At 47.8% G+C, this 17,813-nt stretch overlaps 1 protein-coding gene across 2 annotated transcripts in view; it reads left to right on the top strand.

Annotated features, from left to right (window-relative positions):
- MRPS5 (mitochondrial ribosomal protein S5) overlaps positions 1–17,813 on the top strand; it is an 804,837-nt gene that overhangs the window by 203,353 nt on the left and 583,671 nt on the right. For both annotated transcript variants that reach the window (XM_069606860.1, XM_069606861.1), the window contains exon 4: positions 4,156–4,389. In XM_069606860.1, the coding sequence (XP_069462961.1) occupies positions 4,156–4,389 (234 nt within the window). The remainder of the gene's footprint in view (positions 1–4,155; positions 4,390–17,813) is intronic.

The raw sequence follows: 17,813 nt of genomic DNA, 5'->3' as shown, positions 1-17,813 counted from the left end.
TGACAAAACCTTTGATTGTTGTACTGGTGCAAAACGGGTTGGTATCTGAGCAGCAGTCATTTGTCTCTGGAAAAAGACTGAAATGGAGCTCTGGAGTAGTATCTTTAAACTGATCTGGTGACTGCGGTTCCACGGCTTCCAGATCCAAGGAAGCACTGACATTAAAAAAGCGTCAGTTAAGGAAGGTGGTCAGGTACCTTAACCAAAGGTCAGATCTCCCTTTTGAGACAAAGGAATTTGCTGAGGCACTCGCGTCACGTCTCTAGGCATTGGCTCCGATATAATCATGGTAAGAGGATCCAAGAGGACACAGAAGTGCTGTTTTTTTGTTTGCGTTAAGAAATAAGAATACTCGAGCATTTTGGCATCCTATAAATAATGCAGACCCAGTACAATCAGGGAATCCCATTAACGCAGTACCTGAGAGTGATTTCATTCAACACTATTCTACCTTATATGCGTTTCCTGAAGGCAATATAATGTGTATACTCAGCCCGATTTGGGCTTTATGGATAAGATGCACCTAGCTTGTTTTGATCAGGATAATATTCTGGAGGTTATAAAGAAGATTAGCACATCTCGGCCCCAGGCCCAAACGTATTATCTTATTATCTGTTCAAAATTAACCCAGAGGCTTGGGCAGCAGTACTACATATTTGTTTTTAAGAGTGTTGTGACTTTAGATCTCGTTCCTGATACATGGTCTAAGCAGATATTATTCCGATTTAGAATAGGGGCGTGAGAACTAGCCCTCTAAACTATAGATCAATTGCTCTTCGGACAGCACGGGCCTTTCCTTCTATCTTGCTGTCCCATCTAGAAGAGTGGGTGCTTGCAGCCGGCAGGTTGGCAAAATAGCAATCTGGATTTCGCCAAAATCTTGGAGCATCTCTAAACGGAACAATATTTAAAACCATTCAACATTTGGCCTGGGATGATTTTATATTAGATCCATTGGTATAAACGTTTTGAAACATTATTCTGATGGGGTCATTTTAAATGATCGGTGACTGGGATTTAGGATTAATAATGGGCCTCTATTCACATTCTGAAATTCAGGTGCGCTTGAACTACTATCAAGCACTTTCCCGCCAAATCCTAACGTTCAAGCTTGTGGGATTAGGAGAGCGGCATGTGTGGGAACAGGCATATATTTTGACACTATTGCTGAGGATATTTGGGCTTTATTCATGGGGGCAACCATGAGTCTTGTATTATTTTCTTCACCAATTGCTGGCATTTTGGTTAGCCCGCAATAATGTGAAATATCGGTCGGGAAGGTGCTCAATTTCTCCTTGCCCATGGTTGGGCTAACGCACTGTAATGGGTATTAGTACTGCAATGCATTATTGGGACAGGTAGTGGGAATGTTGTGGGAATTTTAACCAATGTATTGTGTCTAATTGTGCTCGCGGTTGGCCAACCGTTTATTTTAATTGATGCCTGTGCCTAAAGCTGTTGAAATAAACGGCTATATGACACTCTAAAAATAAATAGTAGTAATTCTTAGGCCTTGAAGTTTCAGAATGATCTAACAAAAAACTAGAGCACTAGGCCTGACGGCATTGCTCCTAGTGCAAGTGCTGAGCTGAAATTGATGAGAGGAGCTAAAGTATCAACTTTACGCCAAATTTAACGGTGGTGGTAAAGTGGCACCTTTGGCCCAAAACTAATATTAATGCAAAATGGACTACCTGTTGGCAAAAGCGAATAGTGGTATAACTGTTCTAATCTATGTGCCAAAACTAATTATGTCACTAAGCAACACCTGTGGGTTAAAAGTAATACTCCTAAAGTGCCACATAGTAGCCAAATTGTAATGTTAAAGCACCATCTATGTGCCGTAGGTGATGGTGGTGCTAAATCACCACCTATGAGCCAAAACCAATAATTTTGTGTCACGAACAAGGAGAAACAGAACAGTCAAACAATTTAGACTGTGGGTTTAACAGATTTATTACAGTGGTTATTCACAAAGAAAAGTGAATGTTAAAGTTCATCACAAGCCAGGAGTTTCCCTAGTTTTGTCAATGGGACCTCTGTGATACTCATTCTCAGTGAAACCACAGCTGCAGAGCATGGACTGAGTTGGTGGATGGCCTATGCGAGAGGACCCAGCTACAAATAAAAGTTGTCAGGGGAAAAGGCTTATGCGTGTCTTAAGCTAAAAAACTGGAGGTCCAAGTGCAAATCTTGGTCTGGTTTGGAACAAGGTGCCTCCCAGGATCTGGGTGGTTTCTGTACTTCTCAAATAAGATTTGAGGATGGTCTTTAAGGGAGAGATCAACTTAAATGGTGGCTTCTGAAAAAGACAGTGTCCGGTATCTGGGGAAAAACAGTAGGGCCTCATTACGAGTTTGGTCGCATCTGTGAGGTGAATTTGGCCAGATACCACCAAATTGTGTTACCATTATCACCACTTGGTCAGGCGGTATTACCACCAGCGGCATTACCACTGGGTTACAAGTGGTGGTAGGCAGTGTAAATCCCGAAAGGACTCCATTGGGATTTTTTGGCAGTATGGCCTCCAGCGGATTTACTGGGTGGGAATTCCACAGATTATTTTTTTTTTCTTTGGGGAGGTAATGTGAAGGAGATACTGTTCTCTCCTCCACTTTACCTCCAAAAAATCTGTGGAATTAGTACCTGGTAATTTCACCAGAGGTAATACTGCCAAACTTGTAGTTTAGCGGTACAGGAAAAATGGAGGTAACAGAATTACCTCACATTTGTTTCTGCACTGCAAAACTCATAATGAGGCCTAAAAAAGTCTGTAATGTGAAGGACTAGCGGTTCAAAGTCCATCCCTGGTCTAAACAAAAGTTCCCAAGCATTCTAGCAGGACACTAGTTACTCAGTTACACACAATCTATGGATTTAGAGTACCCCTACATTCTTCTTTACATGGCTGGCTCTTGACCCTGACTGTGATCCATGGTTCAGCTGGGTCCTAGTGCTTTTCGTAGTCCCGGGGGACGTTTTGTCCTTTGAAGGTTGAGGTGACTGCCTACAATCAGTTATCCTAGGTGTAAGGCATAGTGGCAAACCCCCTTCCTTTAGGATTATTTGATTATTTTGATAACCAACAGCTGGTAGTCTTTCTCCCCCTTCTGGCTGCTTGCTGCTGTAGGAATTGTGGCATGCCAACTAGGTTTCAGATCATAGAAAATCATCTTTATTTAATCTGGTGGTGCTGATACTCCCACCAGGGATTGGCTTTACTCTCAGCACTTCTAATTATCTGAAAGCTTTCGCTAGTGGGTCTGGTGCTCTTGTTACCCTGACTTCAGTACCTCTGTTCGTGTGTGTGACTTTTTTCTTTGCCAGAAGTGCTACATTTATTGAAATTGTTTGCCACCTAAATCCCTTGTGACTGCCAAGGGCTTTCTTCTGAGCTCTGGTCCTGTAGTTCAGGCCAAAGTTTACAAACCTAGTGTGCACTGACTCGTGGGCCAACTCTGGGCATAGATCCACGACCGCGGTTCACTGTGAAAGGAACATCATGCTTTAATGTATCACTCTATATCTATAGTCTGTCTTTTGGGTTTTCTCCATGGGAAGGCATTTCTAGTTCTTGGGTTTAGGGAAGCATCTTCGCTCTTTCTTTTCATGATGCATGTACCCTTGTACTTGCCACAGGTGCATTCACTATCCCAGATGTCTGTACCCCCTGACTTCCTTATGACTTGCATGCGGATGGTGTGGGGAATCCTCTGTAACCATTTCTAGGGGTTGTATAACAGAGCGAGTACCCTTGCCTCAAACCCAGAGTTCCCTTTTCCCTCTCTAATGTGAGCCGGTGACTTTCACAGGGGATAAAGCGCCAGCTGTGAGTCAAAATCGTGATGATGGTAATGTGCTATCTATGAGCAAAAACTAATGGTGGAGCGAAAGAGCCACATATGGGACAGAACTAATGGTAGAGCTAAAGCGCTAAGCATGAGCCGAAATCGCTGGCTGTTCTACAGCACCATCTGAGTCAGAGCAAGTAGTGGGTCTAAACACATTATCACAGAAACAAATATTCAGTAGCATGTACTGTATTCATCACAATAAGCATTCAAGAACAACAATGTAATTGTAATGATGTAATGTTTTAATGTTTTTGTTTTTTAGTGCATTTAAATGTGTTCAATATATTTTTTTGTCTTTCAGGACGTTCTGGTTTTCTATGGCCTGGTCTAAATGCACCAATTGTGAAAAGTGGCACAATCCAGACAATAGGCAAACGAGATCAAGCTCAGTTGGAGGAGATGCAGGCAGAACTAATCCGGCAGAGGGATGAGTGGGATAGGAAAAGAAAGACTCGAGTGAAGAGAGAGAGAGGATGGACTGGAAGTTCGTGGGGTGGCGTCAGTCTTGGGCCCCCTGACCCCGGTCCAAATGGAGGTGAGCAGCCTACATGTTTACTGAAATTACATAACTGCGATGGTTTGCAGTTGTAGTAGGTGATATGTTTTCTGTTACCTCTTCACTGCTAGGCTCCTTGACAAACTGCCTGCAGCCATCTTTATCCCCCAGACTCAAGTGTTCATAATCCTTCATCATCCCCTGGTCCAAATAAAATAAACGCCATATCAGAGCTAAAAAAGCAGCAGACTTGGGCCCTTGAGAACAACTTTCGACAGTCAACCAATACATTGTTTTGTAGAGTGGATCTGAAAATGTTTCGGGGGTAAGCAGAAGTCTGTGGGCCACAAAAGGCGAGTAGACTTACTGCAGCATTCAAGATGAACAGTACCTTAAGAAGCCGTCTGTGAAGCCGTATGTGGGTATGGAAACAATTGGATAATTGTTTTCGGGCATTTGGGTTGAGCAGGATTGTTTGGACTATCCTTGGATTGCAGAACTGTGAACAAATGTATTTTTGTGGCGGTTATTATTAGAAAAAACCTTGGACTCATTATCAACGCCTCCTTTTTACTAAAAATACTTGACCAAATAGCGACAGCTCAATTCTATGGATACCTCCAAGTTGCACAGAAGACGATCAGGGTTTCGGTCAGACCACATTACGGAGAGTGCCTTAGATCTTCGGACTCATTTGCTTGATGTCTTTGATAAAGGCAAAACCTGGCTTCTGATATTACTAGACCTATCGGCAGCATTCGATCTTCTGGACCATGAACAACTTTGACACCCTTGGTAACTGTGCCCAAGGTGCTGCGGCTGGATCATCTCTTTCCTAACTAATCAGAGGTCCACAGTGTGTTGGGGCAATGCCATTTTAGATCCTGTCCCTATATCTTGTGGAGTACTCGAGGTGCATGCCTGTCGCCAGCCTTATCTAATATCCATATAAGGCCACTCTGCGCTCTCATACCCAAGATGGGAGTATACTTCACCAACTATGCTGACAACATTCAGTTGTTGCTTGAGCTCGACAGAGTTAATGAAACTGATGCCATCAATCTTACCCAGACCTACAATTGGATGTGCCTCAATAGCGTCAAGACAGAGCTCTTGATTCTTGGTTCATCGCAAGCTCAAGCAAAGCTAGATCCCAGATATTCTAGCTTCTACATTGAGGACTGAAACATTCCAACACTTCGGCAAGTAAAAACCCTTGGTATCCACCTGAAATCTTCACTTAGTGCAGATACACATGTTAACCAGGTGGTATATTGTCAATACTATCTCAGGCTGCTAAAGTTCATTAAGCCTTTCATCCCGGAAGAGAATTGTTTCACTAAGCTTGAGCCATTATTTTGTCAAGACTCGATTACAGGCTCCAAGTAGAACAGAATTATGTTATACGCACAGTGAAAGGTATTTCTCGTAGAGACCACGTTATTACTATTAGGAAAGATATGAATTGGTTAGCATTGGCCGCTTGCATACAATTCAAGGTGGCTACTTTGATACACAAATGTTTACATGGCAGGCCCTTACCTCCCTGAAGGACAGGCTAGTACTGCACTGTTCCCCTCCCCTTTCCCCCTTGCATTTTCCCCCTTCCCACCTTCCCATGCACTTGCACGATCTAAATGACACCTGGCCTAGTAGGATTGCTGTCTGTCTTCCCTCTGTTTCCCCTCCCGTGCCTCATCGCGCCTTGACACATTTGTACATAGGCGTTATAAATGCCATGTCATATCATATATATCATAAAAGACTGCTGAAGAGTTTCTTATGGGCAGAAACAGGTTGTTCTTGTGGTATTCAGACAGATGGAAGTGGCAAAGAGGATGCCCCTTTTAAAAAGTTATTTAAAGGAAGAGTGGCTTGCCTACCTGAAGAGGTTGAAGTGTCTTGTCAAAATCTACCTAATAATTGAACAGTACTAAGCAGTAGAAGTAACCACTGAAAAGTGGTGTTAAATTAAGTTGTTAGCAGATGTTGAAGTGGTTTGAGTTAAAAAAAAAAAAAAAAAAAAAAACTAGAAGTCTGGTTGTTGAAAATAGGAGCAGCATCACAACAAAGCATCCTGCCAAATCTACCAAATGTAAAGTTCTAACTGAAGAAGTCCTTAAGAATTGTGTATTATTGACATTTGGGGAATATTACGCTTTATTTTGAACTGTGGCGAAGTATCTTGAAGAGTCAATTTATCATCATAAACAGGATTACCATTGGTGCTATTTCTTTTTCTGGAAGTTGAGAGGGTTTCTTTTCATCCAAGAACAAAGAGTTGTTATCAGTGGATTTTTGTTAAACCTTTATTTTGAACTGCTTGTTGAAAACCTTTCTTTTCTTTGATCAACATTTTGGAAGTTGATTTTGAAAGGGACCATATCCAGGCTAAGAGAGACCCATTCAGACATTGTATTTATATTGTTTATTATATTGTGTTGCTATATCATGTCCTTTGTATGTTTGTTTAGTGTGAGGGCCCGTGTTAGATAATGTTCCCTTAGCCTTTACACTAGGTAGGGAATTCCTCTGTAGAGTAGGGCAAGCAAGGTGTTTTCTTTATATAATGCCTTTAATAAAATGCCATATCTTGAGAAATCTACTAGCGGTTGTCCGCCTCAAATTACTGAACCCTCACATAGAGCAGGCTCCAAGGTCACAATATGCCCAATCGACAGCAAAGTCTCTTCAGCGCAGAGGCAGCATTTAAGAAATACTGCCCCCCGTTCCAAACCTACAGTGATCATAAGTAACCCATGTTGGTGGCTGACGCATCCCAATTGATATTGCACATGTGTCGGCAGCTGGGAGTCTGCTCTGCTGTGGAAGATGTGTATTCTGGTCAGCCGGGTGGAGACTGCCAAATGGCAGGACAGGAACCTGGAGTACTGCGTTACCGTAGATTTCATCAAATAACATTTCAGAGATTTCACCAAAAATGGTAGGTGAAATGGTATATGTATAATGCATGATAGGTCGGGTGTGGGGTAAGAGTATAACGTAGGGTAGGGAGGAGTGAGGGGGGCTGCGGGAGGTCTCTCCCCCCCCCCAACTGCCCCGGCAATAAAAAAAATGAAACAAAATAGAAAAATTAAAGTTCAATTTTTGTTATTCGGTGAAATGGATTAGGTGAAATCTCTATTAGGTGAAATATTTTCAAAGAAATCGCATACATCTGGAGTACCGGGCCTCTTCTTGAACTTTGTAAGGTCAGGTAGCAACCTCCGCCGGAGACAGTCCCACAGCAGACAACTGTCCTGGGCCCCGGCATTAAATGAGAGCACACCCATTCAGAAGGAGTAGCCCATACCAGGGTGCTGAATCTCAAGTGCCTTTGTTCTTAGCAAGAAGGGAAGGAGGCAGGATTGGAGTAGGCAGGAGAGCTCTGGTCACTTTAAGGAGACTTCCACCAACTTGTTTCCCTGTTTCTTTCCTGTCTCCCAACTTCCTCTGGAGTAAAGCACTTTGGGTGTGAAATCAGACGAGCAGAGTTCACTCCGTTCAAGAGTAGTGATTGGACAACTAAGAGCAAACTAGCTTTAGTCCAATCACCTGGTTACTTGCGCCTTTCAAAGAAGGGGTCCCCCACCCCTTGAGAAGGTCCTCTCCAGTCCTCTCGGATCCTCTCAAGACCGTAGATTTGTTCTGCAAAGAACTCACTGGACTTACTTTGGGAAAGTTATACTTTCCAAAGTTCCAAATCTGAGGTGAAGGAGCTGTCCAAGGCAGAAGGAAGGACTGTCCCCTACCCATCCCTTTGGGAGTGATCTTTGCTGTAGACCAGTACCTACCACTCTGCACCAGAATCTCCTAAACCTGGGAGAGCAAACCCTGAATGGAACCATCCTGTCCTCGAGTCCCCCTGAGTGGGCCTCACTGCAACCGGTGGGCCAGACCAGCCAAAGCTCCCTTTTCTACCGCACACACTGGTCGCTCCATGTTCACTGCAACTTCAATGAGGGAGGAAGGGGCTAGTGCTGGCTTTTTCCCCTCCTCCGTCTATCTGAACTACTGCTTGCACTTCAAACCTGCTCAACACTGCATTGTGCCCTAGCTAAGCCTGACACCTGCTAGGCCAGAATTGACTGTTCGACGCTGCAACGCGATCCGAATCACTGTTGAGTCGCACGTCGACTCTGACCAAGGGTTTCAACCACAACTTGGCCCACCTAGCCCTTGAACAGCCACCTTATTGACCTGCACATAGATGCATCCAACATCACCACTTCGATGACTGTCACCCACCAGACTCTGCCTGCCCCAACTGCAAAGCGATCCTGGGACTGCCATGACCTTCATCGTTGAGAGCTCCCTTCTACCACACAGAGCAACCGCATTCACCCCTACTCTGTCCAATTGCTGCTTGGGCCTACACGATCCAACATGCCAAAACTGAGCTTGATTCTCTTGCATCAATGTTCAACACCGGGTCTGACACAGTCAACCCACTGTGAGGGGTTTGCCTCCCCCATGTGAACCTCCCTCATATGGCCGCCCCCAGGGTCAGGATCAGGTAAAGGCTGCAATCCCCTGGCCTCCTGCAGATAGGTCACTGCTGGGAAAGAAGTGATGACTCCATTGGATTCATCACACCACCAAGAATGGAACCCAGGCTGTTTGACCCAGAATTGCCCCTTTGGTCCACTTGGGCCCTAGAGACTGGTTAGGTATGATATATTTTATTTGTATCGTGCTCATACACAAGTGTTTCAGAGCGCGACAAGGCAAGGGAGGGGAACAAGGGAGAACAAATCAATGATCTTACTAGGCCCAGTGACATTGAGAACGCGCAGGTGCAAGGGAAAGGGGAGCAAGTGCATGGAAGGGGGAGAGAGGAGAGCGCGGAGCAGAGGAGAACAGATAAATGATGATGCATACAAATAAATAGATAATAGAGGCAATAAACAGTGGTAGTGCAGCCAGCAAGTGACAAGTGCAGTGTTTACGGCAGCTGACTGGGTAGGTCTGAATAAGTGCAGAAAAGGACGAAAATGGGGGCGCTGATGGGGGGCTGTTGTGATGATTCGCGGAATACACGAACCTTGGTATAACGGGCGAGATGTACAGCGTCCATTTTACTCATTCAACATGGAGAATCACGTTGCGGCAAGTAACGGTACAGCAGTTGTTCCAAATGAGGAAGAGGCTGTAGCCACGCCCCCAGACTGGCGAGCAGTACTTCCGTATCCATCACCCGCACATCGGCGTGTTGCTACTCTCATTCCAGAGCCCAGCCGCGCTTCGCAGACGTAAGTACGCCTTCGTGACCGCTGCCTTTCCACTTCTTTCCTTATTTGTATAAGTACTGAGTCGGCTATCCTGTGTCTATTTCTCCGCTCTTACTTGTTGCTTGAACTCCCTTTTCCGGCCGCTTTAGGCAACCATCAGAATGTGGCTCCGATCCTCCGCCTTCTCCCCTGCCTCCTGTGGAATCAGAGGAGTTATTGTGTTCACAAGGCTATCCTTCATCCAGGGATATTAGGACGCAGGTCCCGGTACGATCCTTAATATAGAGTCAAATTTCCTTCATTGGCATTGCTCATTTTTTTCCATTCATCACAATTCTCTTTTCTTAAGGACTCCATCTCTCTACACGGACCATTACGCCACTTCCTCCTTACCAGCACACGCAGGGTATTAGTCTCTCAAGAGTCTCTTTCGGGTGGTAAGCTTAAGTGACATTCCATCTCATTTAACAGGTTCAGGCTTGGGAGGGGAAAGAAGTAGTCTAATTTTCATTTCACACTTTGTTAGGCTTTGCAACTGTTCCCCCTGTTTTCTTCAAACCTGCCATCCAGGAACTTAACCCTCCAGTCTTCCGGGCCTGATTCAGGTGTTTCTAGGCTAAGCCTTTTAGAAGTCAACCGAGACACTCTCTTTGGGTCTGTCACACTTATCCTTCGTGTCATTAATCCCTCTCTGTGTTTACTTGCACCTAGCACCCATAGATCTTGGAGGAGATTAGGAAGTTCAAGTGAAAGGGCTAATTATTATCCGCCGGAAACATATCCAGGGAGCAGTCTTCAGGAAACTACGCTCTCTAGCAGCCCTTCACAGGGTTTTTCCCTGGAGGCTCCACCACGGTCAGACTCTGCAAAGTCGGATTGTGGAGGGGCTTCTAGGTATTTTCCCATTACTTCTGAAGAGAACCTTCTATCCCGAAGAAGAGAGAGGTAGGAGTTTTATTCGTCTGTATTGGAGTCAGAGTGCAGGTAATGGTTTTTGAAATATTAATTATCACAGCTGTATGGGTACAGATACAGTCCCCATTTCAAGGGGTGGCCAGGAGGCAGTGCAGGAGGGTGGCAGGGTGAGCAGGTACCTGGGACCAGGTGACAGAGGGTGGCCAGGTGCACATTGCCAAGAGAGAGTAGATCAGCAGGGGAGAGGGGGAGCAAAGGCAGAAGCAAAGAGGAAGGTCTTCAGGTGCTGCCAGAATCTCAGATGGTTCTCCTCATGCTTTAGAGTGGCAGGGAGGCTGTTCGAGAGGGAGGCCCCAGCCGAAGACAGAGATCTACCCCCAGCTTGTTTCTTTGAAAAACGACTGACCCTGAGGGAGTTGGAGGTAGAGGAACGAAGAGCTCGAGAGGGGAGGTATTTGCAGAGGGATAGCTGAAGGTATTTTGGACCCAGGCCCCAGAAAGCCTTGTGGACAATGCCGAGGGTTTTGAATTTCATCCTTGAATTCACTGGGAGCCAATGGAGAGATTTCAAAGCTGGAGAGATAAGATCCCAGGGCTTGAGGCCATGGACAAGTCTTGCAGTCCTGTTCTGGAGTAGTTGGAGATGGTGGAGAGTAGAGGCAGGTAGATTTCGGAAGAGGCTGTTACAATAGTCCAACCTGGAGAGAACTAGAGTTTGGGAGACAGTGAGCTTCTGTGGGAAGGAAAGGAAAGGCAGAGTACCTCTGAGGAGGTGCAGTCGGAAATTTGACTTTTTAGAGACCTCAGAGATGTGGGAGGAGAAGGAAAGTGTGGAGTCAAAGATGACCCCAAGGTTCTTTGCCTCGCAGGTGGGGGTAGGAGGAGGGCCAAGAGAGGCTGGCCAGAGAGTGAGGGGATAGGATGGTGGTGTGCCGATGAGGAGGATCTCAGTCTTGCTGGCATTCAGACAGAGGTCATTTTCGGCACACCAAACGTGAATGGCAGTTAGACACTCAGATGAGAGAAGAAGAGGAGGTGGCCGAGGGCAACCTGAAAATTAGTTGTCATCAGCGTAGCACTGGAATTGCAGGTCAACATTGCACCTGTTTTCAACAACAACGCATCCTTTTTTGGCTAATAACTTACTTACTCCTGTGACAGGTTCACTCCTGCTGAGCTCAGGTGGGATTCTCGTTATTGTTGGCATTTCTGGGTCTCCCTTACGTATGCCCTGTTGATCCATCCATACCTGAGCCTCCTCTGTCGTCTCGAAGAAATGCAATCTGCCCTCTCGTATCACCTTCAGCTTTGCCGGGTACAGCAACATATAACTTAGACCAGCTGCCTTAAGGCGTTCCTTGGTAGGTCTGTATCGGTCGCGTTGCCTCTGGACCAGGATGGTATAGTCTGGGTAAATCGTTATTCTGGAGGAGTTTCTGGTTATCACAATGTCAGTATTTTATCTTTGTCTTTGAAGTTCATGATTCTTGCATTCATTGATCTCGGAGGAGCCCCTGGTTGAGGCCTCCTGGTCAGGGCTCTATGGACTCTCTCCACTGCGAAGCCTTGGGACAATGCCCCCGCCCGATCTCATGTAACAGGATGTTTTCTATGTAATTTGTGTGGTCCTGGCCCTCTTCTCCCTCTGGCAGTCCAACAATCCGGATATTGTTCCTTCGAGCCCTCCCTTCTGCATTCTCCACCCTCTGTTCCAGGATCTTCACCCATCTGAGCACCTCTGCCATATGGGTCTGGGTTGTTGCGATGTCAGTGGTGTTTTGATGGACTTGTTGCTCTGTCGTACCCACACGGTCGGCCAGGTTCTGTGCATCTTGTCGGAGGAGGCCCACGTCCACCATCACCGTATCCATCTTGTTTTCCAGGGACGTTTTCAGGGCTGCTATGGTCGTCTCTAGCTTATTTTCCAGGGACACCTTCAATACCACTATGGCTTCCAACATTGGGCTTTCACTCTCGCCCTCCTCCTGCTGTACAGCGCTTGATGAGGCCATGGCAGTGGCCAATGGAGTGGGCTGGCCCTTATTCAAAATCCTGGCAAAAGGGTCAATGCTGGTTTGCCTGCCTTTTCCCCCTTTCGATTTGCTTGTCACCATTTGCTGGTCGTTTCCTCCTTCGCCTTGCTGGGTGGCCCGCCACGCTCCACGGTGGGTTGTGCTCTCCCATGCCCTCCAGTCGCACATGTTTAGTGTCCGTCTAAGCCCTGCTGCTGCGGCGCAGTTCTCAGCTCGGGTCACTGCTGGCTGCGCAAGATCATGCGTCCACTGTGTCCCATGTTCAGGATTCCCCTCCTTCGTGCCCTGCTAGTTCTTGCGTGGCTTGCGATCCGCTAGATTGTGATACCCTCAAGGGCCCGGCGCACCCAGGTGTTCAGACTGCACAGCCCGTCACTCTTCCTCGCTCTGCTGTGTCTCTCTCAACTCCACCTCATTCTTGTTGCATGTGCCGTGGCATTCCGATGGTGTTGGCCTGACCTTCTCCTATACAGTTTATGTAGGGGGTGTCCTTACCTTTGTCTATTTCTGTATACGGGAGCTTGTGTGTCTACATAGTCTGCACTATTTTGCTGCTTTCAATTATTCATTGCATGCCCACCCATGTGGTTCCAGGTTTCTGTTGGCCACGGGCGTCCACTTGCCGGCTCTTGGTGGGTTGTTGCCTCCCCCGTTCAGCCTTTGCCTGTGCTCTTGGTTGTCTCTGTCCCACTTACCAGGTGGGGCCAGCAGTGCGCCAGTAGCGCTGTTGCTGCCGGTTTTGGGCCTTTCCAACTCGGTGAACTCTTTGCCTCTAGAACCTGGCCCCACTATTGCCTTAGTCCTGTCCTCCACCTTTGGGGCCTGCCTCTCTGTGGCAATTAGGGTCCTTAAGTATATGTGCCCCCCCCCCCCCCGAAGCAGTCCACAGCCCTGCTCGCACTCACCGCCTTCCTTGCTGCCCTGTTGGTTTGTGCTTGGACTGGTATGCTATCAGCCAACATAGGGAACAATCCTCTGCTGGTCTCTCCTGCACGGCTTCCTTCTGTGCTTCTTTTCAGAGGGGCTGTGTCCTCCCACGTTCTACTGCTTTTTTCTTTTTGCCCATCTTGTGTCCTGCGTCACTGGGCGTTCTATCCAGTATTCCTTATCTTCGTTGGTGGCTTATGGAAGTATTCCTCACCTTCCAACCGGTCCTTGCTCCCATTCTCCTCCGTTTCCAGCACTCTTGGGCGCCTCTGATGGGGGCTATCTGGTGATATTGCTCTCTCCGCGTAGGACTGAGCTTCCCTGGCCGTCCAGGTCACACCGATGCATACAGCCCCCTTCACATGGGTCCAGGCGGCTGTGGCCGTAACTCTGGTCCTCTCTCCCCTGCCAGATCAGCTCACTGGATCCACCTGCCGGGACCAGTGGAAGAAAACCCTGTGGCCGCAGGCTACACCTTGCTCTCGACGCGGCCACAGGGTTTTCTTCCGCTGTGTGGGCTCTCACCGGGGCCGTTCCGCAGCGCGCCCCCAGTGCTGCTGCACTGTGTCTGTGGCCTTGCGCTGATCTTATTCGCCCCCCGGCAGGGGCCCGCGCCTCTTCACCCAAGCGGGTCTTCCCTGGCTGGAGACCGCCTCTCCTGTGGTAAGAGACACACAGATTTAACCCCGCCTGCTTTTTGTGCCTTGTTGTCCCACCTGGGCTGGCCCGCTGTGTCGGCTCTGGCACACAGCTCCTGCACCGGAGCCCGGGGGGAAGCAAATGGATATCCTGTCCTCACCAGCACTTTTCTTCCACTGCTCTGCCGGGCCGTAATGGCGGTTGCGCCATTGGCAACTTGGGCGGTCCTATTGGCCCAAGTGCAGGTCCCTCGTACTTCAGGGGCTTACCGTTCACAGCGCGTTCATGGAGCGCTCTCGCCGCCCTGTGTTTGGGTTTGTTGGTGGTCAGTTCTGCAGCAGCTCCTCCTCCCGCTGGCAGCCCTCCGATCCGGATTACGCAGCTGGTGCCTGCCATGTTGGTATTGGCTGGCAAGGTCTCAAACTTGTGATTTCTCCCCGACCGATTCTGATTTGCAATCTCCACAGCTGATCCATGGGTGCTCCGACACCAGCACCCTCTTCCTGGCTGTATTTTACTCGCAATTCACGCCAGTTTATGCGGATTACGTGTCAGATCACTCGGTTCTCGAGTTTCGCTCCTCACCGCATGGCCGCCAAGCCCCCCGTCTTGCCATTCTTCACTCTATTGTTCTTTAATGGTGCTCACATCTGCAGGTCCGTGCCCCAAGATGGGAGTGTTCTGCATCCCAACGCAAACTCTGCCTTGCCTGGCGGGGATGTGATGAGCTACAGTTGTTCTCCAGGTCCCCGCCCAGGCCACTCACTACCTGTGCAGGAACTTTGCGCCTCTGTCCTCCTCCAAGCGTGGGCTACCTCCTCCTCCTCCTCCTCCTCCTGCTGCTGCTCTTTGGCACCTCTCTTCTCCTGGGCTGCCCTGCATATGCAGCTCAGGACTTCCCTCACACTGGACCCCTATTCCCCCCCGGCACTTCCTGACTCAGGGGCGGCACATCTGGGGCTCTGTATGCTGCCGTAGGGGATAGAGGCCTCTGCAATACACCGATCAACATGGTCCTGCCCATACCAAACCCTGACTAACTTGGGCGAGGTGCTCAGTCCGGAATACAACACGTTGTCCGACTGCTTCTCTGCTGGTCCCCCCGCTGCTGCGTCCCTGACTCACCAGTCTGCTCGCTCTGTACTGGGGTTGCTCCTGACATATGCGCCCCGGGCAAAGCCCAGCAATGACTCTCCTTTTTAGAAATGCCTGAGTTCCTACTGCATCTGGAATAAAACCATATTCTTCATCATGTTACTTTATATAGATTCAGATTCTCAGAATAATTCCTTGCTGACATGCAAGTAAACGATGTTCATGTTTATCATTGCTTTTCAATGAAGATTCACATTTTGATGGGGAATTCTTCTGTACAGGTGAGACTATGAATGCCTCCAACGCTGGAAATCCACCGTTACAGGTAGGTTATGTTATTCCTATTTCAATGTGCATATTTTCATCATTTCATCCCCAGTTCCCCTTCCTGGATCACAGCCCTCCCGTCTCCCATCCCGCCCCCGAGCCCTGATTGGAGTTTCGCTCTGTGTGCACTAGGCCCTCCAACTGCGTGAGCCCGCTCGGCTCCTTTCTGCCCTGCACCCCAGGTAAGGCAGCCCACAGCCCCAGGCCCCCCGGAACCCCAACAACCAAAAGAAACCTGCGACCAGGCCTGCTTCCCTACCCAACTCCCCTTCCTGGATCACAGCCCTCCCGCCTCCCATCGCGCCCCCGAGCCCTGATTGAAGCTTCGCTCCATGAGACATCTGCATTTGGACCAGAACCACAGTGAGTGTCCCTCCCTCTTTCAGCCGTCCCTCAGCAACCTCTGTGTTGACCCCGAGTCCCTTTCCTAAACCACAGTAGTCCTTTCCCACCTGCACCCTCTTCCTGTTTTCCCTTCTGTCTCGCCTCCCGACCCACCCCAGAGGCAGGTAAGTGCGGTCGCTTCCAGAGAGCCCCCTGGGCCCATAGGATTTTACTTTCTGTGCCCATTCCAGCGCTCCAGCACCGTTGCTGTCCACTGCCCACACCCCGTACTCCCGTCACTGGAAAGCCTTCCTCATTGGTCTTCCTAGGGCAGCCTTCTGCCTGGCAGACCCTGCATCTAAGGGCCCCCCAACAGAGGCGGCTCCATAAAGCGTCTGCAGGTGTCCACAGGGGAAGCCAGTGGCCAGCCGTCAACCATCAACTACAAGGACCAGTAAGGTAGGAGTGGCCTGGGTTAGGAGTAGATCAACCACTCTACCCTATGATCCTAGCCTCTTAACAAACCGATATAAAACAGTGTTACCAGTTATAGACACCATACACTATAGTAGACATAATACAGATCTCCCAAATTTATCAGGGTTTCTGTTCCCAAATTGTATTGTAGGATATTCAAATTGCATTGATAGGCCTCTCTACCACTATAGAGGTCTCTCAAATTTATCAGGGGTTCGGGAACCCCAAATTGGATTGTATGATATTCAGACTGCATAGATAGGCCTCTCGCCCAATACACAGGTCTCCCAAATTTAGCAGGGTCTCTGTTCCCAAATTGTATTGTACGATATTCAGATTGCATTGATGGGCCTCTCTCCCACTATACAGGTCTCCCAAATTGATCAGGAGTTCTGTCCCCAAGTTGTATAGTATGACATTCAGATTGAATTGATAGGCCTCTCTCCCACTATACAGGTCTCCCAAATCTATTAGGGGCTTATATCCCCAAATTGTATTGTATGATATTCAGATGGCATTGATAGGCCCCTCTCCACTATACAGGTCTCCCAAGTTTAGCAGGGGTTCTGTCCCCAAATTGCATTGTGTGACATTCAAATTGCATTGTTAGGCCCCTCTCCCACTATACAGGTCTCCCAAATTTGGCAAGGGTTGTATCCCCAAAATTGCATTGTGTGATATTCAGACTGCATTGATAGGCCCCTCTCCCACTATACATGTCTCCCAAGTTTAGCAGAAGTTCTGTCCCCAAATTGCATTGTGTGGCATTCAAATTGCATTGTTAGGCCTCTCTCCCACTATACAGGTCTCCCAAAATTATCAAGGCTACCATTCCTAAATTGTATTGTATGACATTCAGATTGCATTGATAGGCCTCTCTCCCACTATACAGGTCTCTCATATTTGGCAGTGGTTCTGTTCCCAGATTGTATTTTGTGCTATGCGGATTGCATTGATAGGCCTCTCTCCCACTATGCAGGTCTCCTAAATGTATCGGGGGTTCTGCCCCAAGTTGTATTGTATGACATTCAAATTGCATTGATAGGCCCCTCTCCCTCTATACAGGTCTCCCAAATTTAGCAGGGGTTCTGTCCCCAAATTGAATTGTGTGATATTCAGATTGCATTGATAGGCCTCTCTCCCACTATACAGGTCTCACACACACATATCAAGGGTACGATTCCCAAATTGTATTGTATGACATTCAGATTGCATTGATAGGCCTCTCTCCCACTATACAGGTCTCCCAAATGCAGCAGGGTTTCTGTCCCTACAATTGCATTGTTTGATATTCAGATTGTATTGATAGGCCTCTCTCCCACTATACAGGTCTCCCAAATTTAGCAGGGACTCTGCTCCCAAAATTAGCATCATAAGGATTACAATACTGCTTAGGGTCCCTCCTACCATACGAGACTCTAGAACATAGTCAGGCTTAGTCTCAAGTACAAAACTTGGCTTAACCACCTTAACTTACCCCTAGTGAGGACCAAAC

This window comes from Ambystoma mexicanum, chromosome 4p (genome assembly GCF_040938575.1).
Source record: "Ambystoma mexicanum isolate Mex_15411 chromosome 4p, UKY_AmexF1_1, whole genome shotgun sequence".
Classification (NCBI taxonomy): domain Eukaryota; kingdom Metazoa; phylum Chordata; class Amphibia; order Caudata; family Ambystomatidae; genus Ambystoma; species Ambystoma mexicanum.
This window is presented reverse-complemented; position numbering and strand designations above follow the sequence as displayed.